The 14,793-nt window shown below is 38.2% G+C and overlaps 1 protein-coding gene across 3 annotated transcripts in view; it reads left to right on the top strand.

The window, feature by feature from the left end:
- Positions 1-14,793, top strand: part of FARP1 (FERM, ARH/RhoGEF and pleckstrin domain protein 1) — a 388,385-nt gene that overhangs the window by 276,290 nt on the left and 97,302 nt on the right. For all 3 annotated transcript variants that reach the window (XM_045186721.3, XM_045186722.3, XM_024578871.4), the window contains exons 4-5: positions 10,414-10,456; positions 12,453-12,531. In XM_045186721.3, the coding sequence (XP_045042656.2) occupies positions 10,414-10,456; positions 12,453-12,531 (122 nt within the window). The remainder of the gene's footprint in view (positions 1-10,413; positions 10,457-12,452; positions 12,532-14,793) is intronic.

Raw genomic sequence — 14,793 nt, 5'->3', positions numbered from 1 at the left:
ATAAGGAAGAGAAATTTTAAAAAAACTAATAAAATAAAAGTGGTAAAAAATAATGACAAGATAATAATAATACACATAAACTAAAATGCCAGCTCTTTGGTATAGCAAAGTGACATTTATCTCAGTTTCTCAGTTTTGGGGGTTAGCCTTGTGCTCCCCCTTTCTATCTGTCTCTGGACCCTTTGTAACTCCACATCTTATTGTCTCACTTGGGGGAAGAAAAAAAAGGATAAAAAAAAAAGAGAGATGATCCAAAAAAAATAGTAATAATAATAATTAGCCTCCTGCTGACTTTAAGCCAATTCAAGGAGTTTGCTGGTCTTCCTAGATTTCAGAGGAAGAGGGGGCCTAGGCTTTGCTTTTCTCCCTTCCTATGGTTTTGAGAGGATTGGGACCAGGTCTGGTTCGCAATATTCATAGTTTCCCAGCATTCAGCACAGGTCCTCTGTGAGTTGTCAGGCTCAAATCAGTCACTCAGCTGCTCACAGCTTGCGGGATGCACAGTTCTGCTCAGCTACTGTCTCTGGGCGGGTGCAGCTGAAATCACCCTGGGGGCTAGCCAGCTGTTGCTGGAGAGTTCTTTACAAAGCAGTTACGCACTGTTCTTAACAAGCGCTGGGATTTTCACATGGCCCAACTTTCCAACCAGTCCGGAGATTATCCTACTCAAGGTCCCACACAGCCCAACTCCTCCTTTCTCCAGGTGTCACCTGGCACCTCAGTTTCTCTAGTGCTGGCGTCCACCGTCCCAGCGGATATGTACCGCCTCTGTGTGTCTCCCACTTAGTCTCTATTTCCCTCAGCGACTTCCAGCTCTGGTAGGACAGGGAGCTGGTGATCTAACTCTCCTTCCCTTTTCCTGAGGCAGTAGCCAAGCCTGGGGCACAGCAGCCTGGTCCCCACGCAGATCCCAGGGACTTTACCATCCCAGTGCAATCTTCTCACCATCTGTTTTACAGTGTCCTCTGCAATTTTTTGCCTCCAGGCTTCATATAAGCTGGGATTCTGTGGGCTGTTCACTGTGTTCCTCAGAAGATCAGGTAGGTGTTCCAGCTGAGCACAGGGAGAACTGGGTTCCACTCCCACCTACCTCACCTCCATCTTCTGAGTCTGTGTTTTGTTTTGTTTTGTTTTCATTAATAGGCTTTTTTTTTTTTTAGGGAAGTTTTAGGAAGTTTTAGGGAAGTTTTAAAGGAAAACTGAGGAGAAAGTAAAGAGAGGTTCCCATATACTATTCTCCCCCAACATATGCACAAGTGACTTCTTTTATTAACAGCTTGCAATAATGTGATACATATGTTACAATTGATGAGCCAATATTCATACATTAGTATTACAGTCCCATATTTACATTAGGGTTCATTCTTTGTGTCATACATTGTATAGGTTTTCACAAATGTATAATGATGTGTATCATAAGGGATAGCTTTACTGCCCTAAAAATCCAGTGTTCCACCTCTTGATCCCCCCCTTCCCTCTGAGCCCCTAGGAACCACTGATTTTTTAAAAAAATATTTTCTTGTTTTCTGTGTTCTTGGAGTTCTGATATCTGGGGTGTTGCTTACTGGGGAATGACTGTCCTTCCTAGGACTAGAGAGAGGTATTAAAATCTCAAACTAAAATTGTGAAATTGTCAGTTTCTTTTTGCAGTTTGATCAGTTTTTGCTTCATGTATTTTGAAGTTCTGCTTTTAAGTGTATAAATATTAAAGACTTATATATTCTTGATTAATTAATTTTTATTAGAAAAAGAAATTACCTTCTTTATCCCTAGGGGTATTCTTTATTCTGATATTTACCTTGTCTGGTACAAATATAGCTTCTTTAGTTTTTAAAAATTGTTATTGTTAGCATAATACACCTTTTCATCCTTTTCCTTTTAACTTACGTCTTCATATTTACAGTTCATTTCTTATAGGAAGTATACAGTTGGGTCTTGTTTTGTTCAGTCTGACAGTCCTGCTTTTTAATTTGGGGTGTTTTGACCATTTACATTTAATGTGATTGGTGATATGGCTTAAATCAGGAATCTTGTATTTGTTTTGTATTTGTCTTGTTCATTCTTTGTTCCTGTTTTTCTGCTTCTTTTTGATTAATAGAATATTTTTGATGATTCCACTTTACCATCTATGTTGGCTTATAAGCTATAACTCTGATTTGTCACTTTAGTGGTTGCTTTGGAGTTTGTATGCATCTGTAACTTATTAGAGCCTGCTTTCAGGGGATATTATATCACTCACATATAGTGTAAAAACTTAAAAAAATATACTTCCATTTGCCCCTTGCTGATCTTTTTGCATAAGTTATAAACCCCACATTACTATTACTGTTTTTGTTCTCTTTTATGTAGCTATAAATAATCAAAAAATCTTTAAAGCATCTTATCTATATACCATGAGTTAAGATTTTAGTATTCGTCATTCCTTTCTGTAGATACAGATTTCTATCTGATATCATTCTTTCTGCTTGAAGGACTTTCTTTAACATTTTGTGTTACATGAGTCTGCTGGTGATGAATTCTCTCAACTTTTATATGTTTGAAAGAGTCTTTATTTCGCCTGCTTTTTTAAAAGGTATTTTTTTCCTGGGTGTAAAATTGTAAGATGAATTTTGTGTTTTTCTTCCAATATATTAAAATTTTGCTTCACTGCATTCTCACTTGCATTGTTGCCAACAAATCTACTGTCTTTTTTATCTTTACCCTTTTTTTAGCATGCAAAAATCAGTAGCCTTTATTTTTTCTTTTTAAACTTTTTTATTGTATTTTTTCCATTACCATTTAATTCCCTTATACCCTTCCCCTGCAATCACCACACTGTTGTCCATGTCCATGAGTTCTTTTTCCTTTTTGCTCAATCCCTCCACCCCATAACCCCTCCCACTTAGCTGTCATCCTACTCTCTATCTCTGAATCTGTCTCTACTTGGCTTGTTAGTTTAGTTTGTTCATTAGATTCTACATATGAGTGAAATCACGTGGTATTTGTCTTTTTCTGACTGGCTTATTAATATCACTTAGCATAATGTTGTCCAGATCCACCCATACTGTTGCACAGGGTAAAATTTTCCTCTTTTTTACAGCCAAGTAGTATTCATTATGTAAATATCCCATAGTTGTTTTATCTACTCATCTACTTGGGTTGCTTCCATATCTTGGTGACTGTAAATAATGCTGCAGTGAACAAAGGGGTGCTTATGTCCTTTCAAATTAGTGTTTTGGGTTCCTTCGGATATATTCCCAGAAGTAGGATCACTGAGTCTAAAGGCAGATTCATTTTTAAATTTTTGAGATGTCTCCATACAGCTTTCCACAGTGGCTGAACCAATCTGCATTCCCACCAGCAATGCAAAAGGGTTCCTCTTTCTCCACATCCTTGCCAGCACTTGTTGTTTGTTGATTTATTGATAATAGCCATTCTGGCAGGTGTGAGATGATATATCATTTTGGTTTTGATTTGCATTTCTCTGGTGACTAGTGAGGTTGAGCATCTTTTCATACATCTATTGGACATCTGCATGTCCTCTTTGGAGAAGTATCTATTCAAGTCCTTTGCCCATTTTTTGATTGGGTTGTTTGTTTTTTTGGTGATGAGTTTTGTAAGTTCTTTACAAATTTTGGATATTAACCCCTTGTCAGATGTATCAGCAAATATGTTATTGCATTCTGTGGGTTGTCTTTTTATTTTGGTGATGATTTCCTTTGCTGTGCACAAACTTTTCAGTTTGATGCAGTCCCATTTGTTTATTTTTTCTTTTCTTTCCCTTGCTTGAGGACATATATCTGATAAAATACTGCTAAGAGCAAAGTCTGAGATTTTGCTGCCTATGTTTTCTTCTACAATTTTTATGGTTTCAGGTCTAATATTTAAGTCTTTCATTTATTTCAATTGATTCTTGTGTATGATGTAAGAAGGTGGTCTAGTTTCATTTTATGCACGTATCTGTCCAGTTTTCCCAACACCATTTATTGAATAAACTATCTTTAGTCCATTGTATGTGCTTCGTCTGTCAAATATTAATTAACTATAAAGGTGTGGGTTATTTCTGGGCTCTCAGATTTGACTTTTAACACCCGTTAGGTGAAACTGGTATAGTCTACAACATAGAATAAATTATTCTGTACTGCTAGGGATGACCCTTCAGCATTCTACCCAATGCCCGTGAATCATGAAGTTTTCCAATCTGTCTGGTGCAAATAAGTAATGTTCCTAGCCCTGTGTGAACACCAGGAACTGTGACCTCTAATCTCTTTATCGTTTCTTTTTTTTTCCAGTCTTGGTATTTTTCTCACAAGCATATGTTGATCAATATTCAGCTGATTACTGAAGGGTAACCCTCTTTACTCTCTTCAATGCTATTTCTGGAGAGAGCTTTCTCCTCTTTGGAACTCTCCTGTGAACTCTTGCTACCCAGGTTCCCTATACTCTCAGCCCCATCTCTTCAACTCATGGATTTTTCCAGGTTGTTCCTCCCTGCAGCACAGTCTAGATAGAGACTTGCTCAAGGCAGAAGGTTGGGTCGACTGCAAAGATTGTGATTATTTTATTATCTCTCAGGAAATCACTGTTACTCATTGCCTGGTGCCCCATATCTGCTGTGTTATGTATTGTTTCCATTTTTTTTTTTATTGTTTCATGTGGTAAGATCCTGTCCCTCTTACTCTATTTTGATCAGAATCAGAAACCTCTAGTGGGTTTTAAAACGAAAGCCACACTTTACATATATTTTATATATAAACAAATGTAAAATTATTAAAAATTCAAAGTAAAGTTATTTCTTCAAGGAGTCAGCCTAAAGAAAGGCTAAATTGTTACAATGATTTCTAGATACTGGATAATTCTTTATAACCTATTTTTCTGATTCTATATATGTTATAGTTGACAATGAAATATTTTTGTTATATACAGTTTGACTTTTAAACATGAAGATGAGACTTGAACTGTTGTTGAGTCTTGTAGTCTTTGAGGGGCAGGACGTTTTGTTGTAGAAAAAGCACCTGTTTAGAGTCAAATAAACTCAATGTTGAACCCCAGCTATGTGACCTTGGGCAACTTAAATAAGCTTTCTGAGTTTAGCTTCCTTCCTGCGTAAAATGACCACATTGTTAATAAATATTACATGAGAATATATAAAGCACCTATCCAATGCCTGGCACACAGTAGTTGCTCAAGAAACAGTCTCTTTTCCCTGCCCCTTGTGTATTATCAAGTAACTGACTCTCTTTTATATTTTATTTATTTTTTTTAATCCTCACCCAAGGACATGTTTACTGATTTGAGAGAGAGAGAAAGACATTGATGTGAGAGGGAAACATTGATAGGTTCTCTCCCACAGTGTGCCTGTGGGGGATAGGCCACACAACCCAGCTATGTGCCCTGACCGAGCACGGATCCCACAACTTTTTGGTGCACAGGACAATGCTCCAGCCAACTGAGCCACCTGGCCAGGACCTGACTTTCTTTTAGTAAGACCTTTTCCAAAATACCTCAAATATTTCAGTTGCCTTCAAAATCCACCTAAAATGTCACTCACCAAAATAATATGGGCAAAAAATGTTGAGGGAAAGAAGAGAACAGCTTTGGGAACAGTGATTTATCTCGCCTTGCCTTTGATACCTAGGCACTAAAATACTTCTTCTCACCTAACAGTATTTCAGTGCAGAGAACACATTCCAAAGGAGAAAGTAATATTAACAGGGCATTGTAGGAAAATAGGGAACCTGAGTAAAATGTATGTAAGCAGGGGAAAGCTGTGTTGAAACCAGATTGTGGAAGATAGCTGTAATAGGCTGAATTCTGTCCCCCTAAAATTTGTATGTTGAAAACTCTAATGCTCAGTACTTCAGAATGTGACTATACTTGAAGACAGGGCCTTTAAAGATGTGATTAAGTTAAAATGAGGCCATTAGAGTGCTCCCTAATCCAATCTGACTACGTCATTTTTTTTTAACAAATAGAGGAAGGGAAGGAGGGAGGAAAGGAGAGAGAGTACAATCTGGTTGCCTTCTTACACACCCCCCTACTGGGGATAGAACCCACAACCTGAGTATGTGCCCTGACTGGGAATCAAACCTGCAGCTGTTTGGTCTATGGGACTATGCTTCAACCAACTGAGCCACACTGGCCAGGGCTGACTCGTGTCATTTTTTAGAAGAAGAAATTTGGAGATACCTGAGAAACACCAGGGGCATGCGTTCATAGAGGGAAGACCATGTGAGGACATAACCAGAAGGCAGCCATCTGTAAGCCAATGAGCAAAGCCTCAGGAGAAACCAAACCTGCCAATGCCCTGATCCTCCAGAACTGTGAGGAAATAAATTTCTGTTGTCTATTCCCACCTAGTCTGTGGTGGTTAGTCATGGCAGCCTTAGCAAACTCTTCCAATAGGCCTTCAAACTTCAGCTGGAAAGTTTCTTGATTTGGTGAGTCCTACTCACTAGGAATGACATTTCTAGAAGTTCATTCATTTTAATCAAGTCTATTTACAGTCAAGTAATGTGTACGTGTAGTTGCACTCTGGAGCTGAGCAGCATGGTTTTAGAGAGAGCAAGGATGTGTGGCTTGGTTGAAGGGGTGGAGGATTGGGTTCGAGATATATCATTACAGTTGTGATCTGTTCGCAGGGAAAGACAGATTATGGTGCTTTGGTGCCTTTTTAGCTTATCTGAAACTCGTTTCTGTTCTGCTTAGGTTGAATGAACAAGTGATTTGTCTAAGGCGATCTGATTCAGTTCAAATGTTTCCCAGTGGCCCTTCCTATATATCAAATGTCAGTGTTTTAACTCTAGTCAAGCAGCAATCCTATTTTTCTTCTTAGAAATAAATAAGAGGAGCTCCTTCCAGCCCATCTATTTGTAGTATATGTGTGCAAGACCTTTTCTCTCAGCTCTGCAGATATCAGTCTCACTAGTTAATGGAGAGGTTCCCTCAGGTTCGGTGTTCTTGCCCAGTCCAGTGCAGCGTGATCAGTGCCCTGTGGCATTACTGCTGCAGAGCTCTACCAGATGGGCTCATTCACACCAGTCTGATGTTTCTAGACCTACATGTTCTAAAAACCACATGCTCAGTTGGCTCAAATTGGAGTTTGTATTTGATGCTTTCCACAGAAATGCCAAAAACAGAAGAGAGTTGTTTTATAACAGTTCATAAAATTGGCAACCGTGTTGCCAGAGCATAGTTGTTTTGTCCTGAGTCGCTTGCAGCGTTTAGGCAGATCCTGTGGCAGAATCAGTGATAGTGAAATATCTCAGAGATGGGTCTCCTGAGGCAGCCATGGAGGCTGAAAGAGCACAGGATAGCAGGTGTGTGAGTGTGTGCTCAGCAGCCCTGCAGAATCCCACTAGAATTCCCTGTTAACTCAATGCCTCATGCAACATAACTGTTTTGAATCTTCTCCATATGCCTCGATTTACCAACTCTCAGATTTTAAAGGGGAAACAGAAGACACTGAAAAGGAACTTTCTTATCTTCCCAAGCAAGAAATGTAAACTTAATTACATTTGTAATTAACTTTTCCATCTTTCTCCCCCAATGGAAGAGTTCTTCTTTTCTAATTCAAGTCATTGCCCTCTGCTTAAGAGCTATCTTTTCGCATCATTTCAAGTCCCTTAGGACATCAGTTAGCTCTTCTTGCTCATAATCTCAATCCTTCCCCTTTTTGAAAGTACCCAGGGCTTTCCTGTTTAAAAACAAGCAAATAATCAATGCCCTTATTTGATTTTTTTTTTTTTACCCTCTATACTCCTAACCTCTTGTCTTCCTCCTCCTTCACAGCCAAGCTTCTTGAAAAAGTCCTTCATCAGTTAGGAAGTACAGACCAGTACTTACAAAATAGCCACGGGATATAAAGTACAGCATAGGGAATATAAGCAATAATATTGCAGTAAGTATGTATAGTGCCAAGTGAGTACTGGAAATAATGCGGGGAACACTTGTAAAGTATATGATTGTCTAACCTCTATGCTATATACCTGAAACCAATACAAAATAATATTGGAAGTAAACTGTAATGAAAAAATATATATATATTCTGGCTGTTCCCATTTATTCTCACACTTCCAGACTAATGTTTTTAGAGTGCACATCAGATTGGATCAGCCCCATGCGTAAACCATTCTCATTGTTCTTAGGATAAGGACAAAGAATCTTAACCTGACCTCTGTGAGGTCTGACCCCTTCCTGACCCACCAGCTGTGCTCTGTAGCTGTGTTGGTGTCCTTCACCTCAGGCATGTAGACAAGTGTTTTTACTGTGTCATCTGTTCTTCTTACTCTCTTCCCCTTCAGACCTCAGTATAATGTCATGTTCCCTGAACAGTGTCATATTCATATCAAGTCTCTGATTCCCTCTATTTCTGCTGCTTCCATGACTGGTTCAACCTTCTCTATCCCAGACACTCTGAGTCTTCTGGGACTCCCCTTTTTTACGCACTTGTCTCAGGTTCTTCATTTTTGTTGAGAAGGTCTTTTGATTCCTGTCTGTCTTCCTTACTAGACCATAAGCTCCATAAAGTGAGGACCATGATTGGTTTTCTCATAATTGGAATCCCAGAGCCAAGCATAGGGACACAGTAATTTTTAGTAGGATTAATACATAAATTTGAAGTACAGGATTTAAGTTCCAACTTTGGGTGTCTGTTCTCTGAATCTGCTTTCTTATCAAATGAAGATACATTTGCCACCTCCTCTATCTTTTTAGTATTCTTAGGAGGAAAATAATATATCTTGCAATGACAATTGCTGTTTTGAATGATTATTCTCTCATTTTAAGGTTGAGATTTATGAGCACCATGGTAGAGATGATCCTAAATCAGCTAATGCCAATATATTTTTCTCTTATAGGATAGTGCTATAGGGTGGGGAATACAGAAGTGAGAGTTTTATTATAAACTCTTAACTTATTTAAAAAGGTGATGTGGAAGTTTAATGTGAATAGGTGGGAACTTAAAATTTTTAGTTATTTTCATTATGAGAATTCTTAGTGCTTATTTAAGGTAATTTGGATAATAAAAAAAGGCAGAAGACAAGAAGTCTCTCATCTTGCAACCTCCCAAACACATTTTCCTACATTCATAAGTATTTATCAAGAACATAATTTTTAATTCCTGTATGGTAATGTTATATAGATGTAGACTATTTATTTATTTAGGTTATTGGGGAAAAAATTTACTGTTATAGAAATGCTATTAACATTCCTTATATATAAATATTTTTGTGCATAAATGTCTAATTACCCAAAGTTGAATTACTGGGTGAAAGAGCATGTGTAGGAGTACTTTTTAGGCTTTAGATAATTATTCCCAAATTACTCCTCCAGAAATGTACCAATTTATATATCCACCAATAGAATAAGAGAGTGCCAATTCCCTGTACCATTGGGTATTATAAAATAAAGCATGCAAGTACACATAGGCATATATCTATGCAAATCTAATGGGTGGAAATGGTATATTGCTATTTAAACTTGCATTTGTAGTGCAAATTACTCCTGAATTTGAACATTTCTCCTTAGCTATTGTCATTTTTTCTTCATCAATTACCTGTTGTTCTTTGCATAGTTTTGTGTTCTCTTCTTCACATTTACTTATAAAACCATTTTTACATTAAGCACATTAACCTTGTTTTTTATCATATATACAAATATGAGCTTCAATAGAACCCTTTTCAAGTGGCCACAAATTCAAGGTGAATTTAAAGAAAACCATTATAAAATGAGATAAAATGGTTAACATACTTTATTAATAAGGACAGCTGGTCTTTCTCTCTCTCTCTCTCTCTCTCTCAAATTTTTCAACTCAAACTGCATTCTAAGGCAAGAATGTGTGAAAAGAGTCTGGACTTTGAAATTAGGCAGGCCTTATTTCAGTCCTGGCTCTTTTGTTCTGGAGCTGAGAGACCTGGGACAAGTTATTGAACTCACCAATTCTCAGATTTCTTTCCTGGGTAACAGGAATTCTTCTGGCCTTGTTCATAAGTAAATAGCTTCTGTATAGTGCCTGGTGCAAAGGTGGTATTCTATAAATATCATTTTCTTTCCATATCTCTCAAAGTTATTCTGTCTGTACATACGATATGTGCACATACATGCATTTTGTTTCATTAAGGAGCGTGCATATTTCACTCAGTTTGTAGCCAGACATGCAGTCATACATTAATACTTGCTGACTAGGTAATTATGACCAAAGTACAAATGAGCATAGAAAAATTCTTAGTTAACTGAGTCTAGGAGAGATTTTAATTTTGGATCTTAGGGATAATGTTAGTAAATTTGAATCTGTTGTATAAAAGTGGTATACAATGTAAGATAACAAAATTCTGGAGAAAAAAGGGACAATTTTATTTTAAATAGCTCCACATAAGTTTCAAAATACTTAAACTCTTTTATTGAGAATTTGTATCTCCTCTTTTTCCTTCGTAGGTGTGGCTGGATCTCTTAAAACCTATTGTCAAGCAGATTAGAAGTAAGTACATACCATATGTTTAACAGTGATATTAAATATAAAACCAGACAATTTCCTCATCTAGATGGTGTCTGTCCCGTGGCATCAAGCACACTTAATGATACAGGTTTTTTTTTTACATCATAATTGCTTTTCATCATCTTCTCATCCACATACCATTAAAATATATGTTCTGCAGTTTTAATAAATAACAATTTGATAATCAAAACCTTGCTTGGGAAATCAGATGTCATTTTGATTAACAACTAAAGCATGCTGTTAAGCCCCAAAGTAATTGAACTTGTCTTGTTTGTGCACAGTTTCTTACTGTCACTTTTTAAGGGGGGAAGAAGAGGAATTTATTTATAAAACTGGTATAAGATTTTCTGTACTGCCTCTTCAAAGCCTGTGAAATCAGAATGCAAGTGAGGTTTGGAAAAATAAAGTGTATGTGTATGTATGTGTTTCTGAATTTCTGAGTGGCAGGCAGAACTGAAGTGAGTCTGACTTGCATTCAGGCCACGTGTTGGGAAAAAGATTAAGGAGGGTCTAGGAGAGAAGGAAGGAAAGAGAACTCTTGCTTTTTCTCTCCCCTCTCATCATGCCTCAGCACTGGACTTTCCTCCCCTCTTTCTGCTAATGGTGGAAATGATCTTTTAGCATATTAGCAAATGCAGACAAAGAGAGTCCGTCCCTATTGGGTCTGCACTGGGTGCTCCTTTTCCTCCCATGTGCTGTGTAACTAGCCACGTGTGACAAAACAGTCATTTTGTGTTTAGTGCTAGCAGCTCCTCAACTTCAGGTTCTCTAAGGATCTGAATACCCTCATTTAATTCCCTTCTCCGTAAAAATAACTGAAAGGAAATAGCATGGCCTATCCATCTTCCCCATTTTGCTATTGTTCTTTTGTGACCCAGAGTTGACATGCGAGGGTTTTGTTAATTTTTTAGAATGATTAGGGAAAAGCCCAGTTTCTCTTGGCTTCCGTATTTGTGTGCCTTGTTTTAATTCCTCTTAATTTTGTGTATATTGGCGACATCTTCATCTTAACATATATCATTTTTGGTATTTTTCCTAAACTTGAATATGTTAGCATAGAAATTATGATACACACGTCTATTTTTGTGATAGTAAATGGTAGAGCAAAAAGACATTTTCTGCTTTTATACATGTACTGTTAAAATTGAGATTTCATTATAGTGCCTTAATGAAATCCCAATTTCATTAAGAAATATTTCATAGAACATATAAATTCATTGCTATCACTTTAAATGGCAGAACGTGTAAGATTGCCCTTATATTGTAGTTTACACATCAAACTCTGACTCAGATTACAAATTATTATTTTATAATCTATTTGTTGTTTTAATTCTGAAAACAAAATTTACCCATCTCCTTCACAGTCTCTCCCTGACCACTCCCTCCCAGATCTGCTTCCTAATTTTGTCTGAACTCATCAACAAGATGGCTTATGAGACGCTTGAAAGACTTTGGCTGACTATAGCAGGGGTGGGGACTTGGCTTGTTGATGTTTCTCTCCAGACCTCAGGCGAGTACCTGGCAAATAGGTGCTGGGTACATATTTATTAAACACATTAGCTGCTGTAACTTACAGATTTTTAAAAATAATAAATTACATGACTGGTTTACATTTTCATTACCTCCTTTTAAAATGATCTAAAACTTGTACTTGCACTAAAGCAGCTAATTAGGCAATTTTTGAAGAGAAATGCCTTTTTAATCGGAGTACAACTGAAGTCTTCAGAGAAAAAGTTTAATATCTCTGTAATATCTTTGTCACAGTTTAAAGAAGAAAAAGCCATCTGTTTCCCCGCATTGTAAAAGTGTGATTTAGTAACTTAGCTTAACCAGCCGTTCAGTGACTTAGGCATTGCCAGGTGTACACTTTGCATCTTGGAGTGAGAGTTATTATTTGGTATATAATATACCCCAGAAAATATTTTTCTTTAACTGCTTTTGAGACACAAATCAATAACTGCTTTATTTTTTTCTTTAGGGCCAAAGCATGTTGTTGTTAAGTTTGTGGTGAAATTCTTTCCACCTGACCACACACAACTCCAGGAAGAACTCACAAGGTTAGTGGTTTGGCTGTTTATTGCTATGGGATGATAAGGAGAAGAGAAAGTTAGTGTTCTAAGTCAATTTGATTAACATTTTCTCAGTGTCTGCTGTCTAGCATCAGCTCTGTGCTTAACAGTTTAACCCCTCTCTTCCAGTTAGGCTTATAAATATGGGGGGTAAGAAAGTACCATGTTTTCCCTGAAGCCTCTTTTCTTTGAGGCTGTGATACAAAGTGGACTGGACTTTACTTGTTACTGCCATATTTTCCCTCCTTATCTATCACATCCCAAGATGGTTTTGGAAAATGAATCTCTTCTGTGAAACTAAGTTGTTAATTCAGAGTTTCTCTTTATTGCTGTCATGAGTGGGTGGACATGAACCATAGGTCAGTTTCTTTGGCAGCTTGGCCAAGTAGAAGAAGCATAAGCATCAGGTCTTGCCTGGCTTTGGCGTCAGTCATGCCTTTGATAGCTCTGTGACTAGCCAGTTACTTGTTCCCTCTGCACCTGTATTAATTCCTCTGTGTCAGTGTGAGTATAAGGCTGGATTGGACATGGCTGTTTTGAGGATAAGCATTATTACACATAATGGCTGGAACCCAGTAGGGACACCATGAATGATAACCATCATCACCATCACTATCATCATTGTCACATCATCATTACCACTACATATTTCATAATTTGTGGTAAGACACACAGCTTTCTAAAAGAGATCAGAGCCCAGTGGGAACACATGAAGATAAAATGCCTCCCTTTCAAGATTGCCCTTTGATACACTAGTGTGACCAGCCAAATTCTTGCTACACATGCCTTTTAAACTGTAACTGTTTAAGACCAAGACTATCACATCTTTCTTATCCTCTCATTCCTGATATAGAGCCCAATGTCTTGGGTGGCTGACCAACATTTATGAAGGGTTGAAGACATTCAGTCAAGTATTTATGAAGTGTGTACAGTGTGTGCAAGAATTTTTCTAGGCACTGTGAATATATTGATGAAAAAACAAGCCTGGGAATAGACAAGATGATTAAAGAAGAAAAATATCAGATAATGGTAAGGGCTCGTAAGGTCATTGAAGTAGGATGGTGGGTGAAAATTTTAAATTAGTTAGTCTAGGGTGCCCTCTGAGGAAATGATGAGGATCCATCACTCATTTTCAGAGGGAGAACTTTCCAGGTAGGCAGTGCCCAAGGCAGGAACAAGTGACAGGTGTCAGTCATAAAAGTACTGGCATGGCAGGAACCCTGAGGGTGAAGTGCAATGAGGTGGGACAGAGGCCTGAGTACATGTACTGTTGAAAGACTAGTGGATGTTGTGGGGAGGATGACTGCAGGGAAGCCAGTGAAAAAGAGATGTTGGTCTTCCGAGATGGCCAAGGTGACGGAGATGGAGGAGGTGGTAGGAGTAGAAATAGAGACACATGGCAGCTTTTGCAATACTTGCTGGAAGTGGGGTCAATCCATCTGGGTGATGGGGTAGGGATAGAGATTGAGGGAAGTAAAGGTGATGTTTAGATTTGACTTTAGCAATTGTCTGGGTGGTGTTGGAGATGACTAAAATGGGAATGGATGGAGGGAGGTAGAGGATTGAGGAGGGGAAGAGAGTCAGGAGTTTGCTTCTGCAAGGCTGCACTTGAATTACCTACTCCACATTATGTGAATGTGTCAGGAAGGTCATTGGGTACCTGAATGTGGATTCCAGGGAGAGACAAAGCCTTTGTGTTTTCTGAATGAGCCTTTACTCCTTGTTTGCCTCCACTTAACATCCTCAAGTCAGTGAAGCAATTAGAGGTGGCTAGGGACTACAGAAGCCATCAGCCTTCTGGGAACTGTATAGTTTGCCAGAACACTTAAAGTAGAGGAGGGGCAACTGGAGCTACTCTACCAAATTGCACAAGACAGAGGGGCCAACAAGTTTCCATGAGGTATCATTATTAGGGCTACTGTGTCTCAGTTTCTGGGGCCAGCCTTCCTGTTGTGGGAACATGCATTGCTCCAAGCTCGGAATATTGAAACAAATCTAAAGGCAAGTCCAGCTGTTGGTCAGCAATGGGCTTTATCCTTCTGCATTGCACTGGGGCCTTTATACTGCTTAGGAAATTAGCAGCATAAATCCCTCTTTTCCCACTTTTTCTCCCTGTTCTACTTTGCAATGAGTTTTGCACCTTTTTAATTTTTATGACTCATTGCTTTTAGAAGTTTGTAGTTTTCTACCATTCTGGTCCTTGTTATAAAATTCCATACAACTTGTTCCCCTTAAGCCAAGTGGGACTGG

This window comes from Desmodus rotundus, chromosome 13, assembly GCF_022682495.2.
Source record: "Desmodus rotundus isolate HL8 chromosome 13, HLdesRot8A.1, whole genome shotgun sequence".
Classification (NCBI taxonomy): domain Eukaryota; kingdom Metazoa; phylum Chordata; class Mammalia; order Chiroptera; family Phyllostomidae; genus Desmodus; species Desmodus rotundus.
This window is presented reverse-complemented; position numbering and strand designations above follow the sequence as displayed.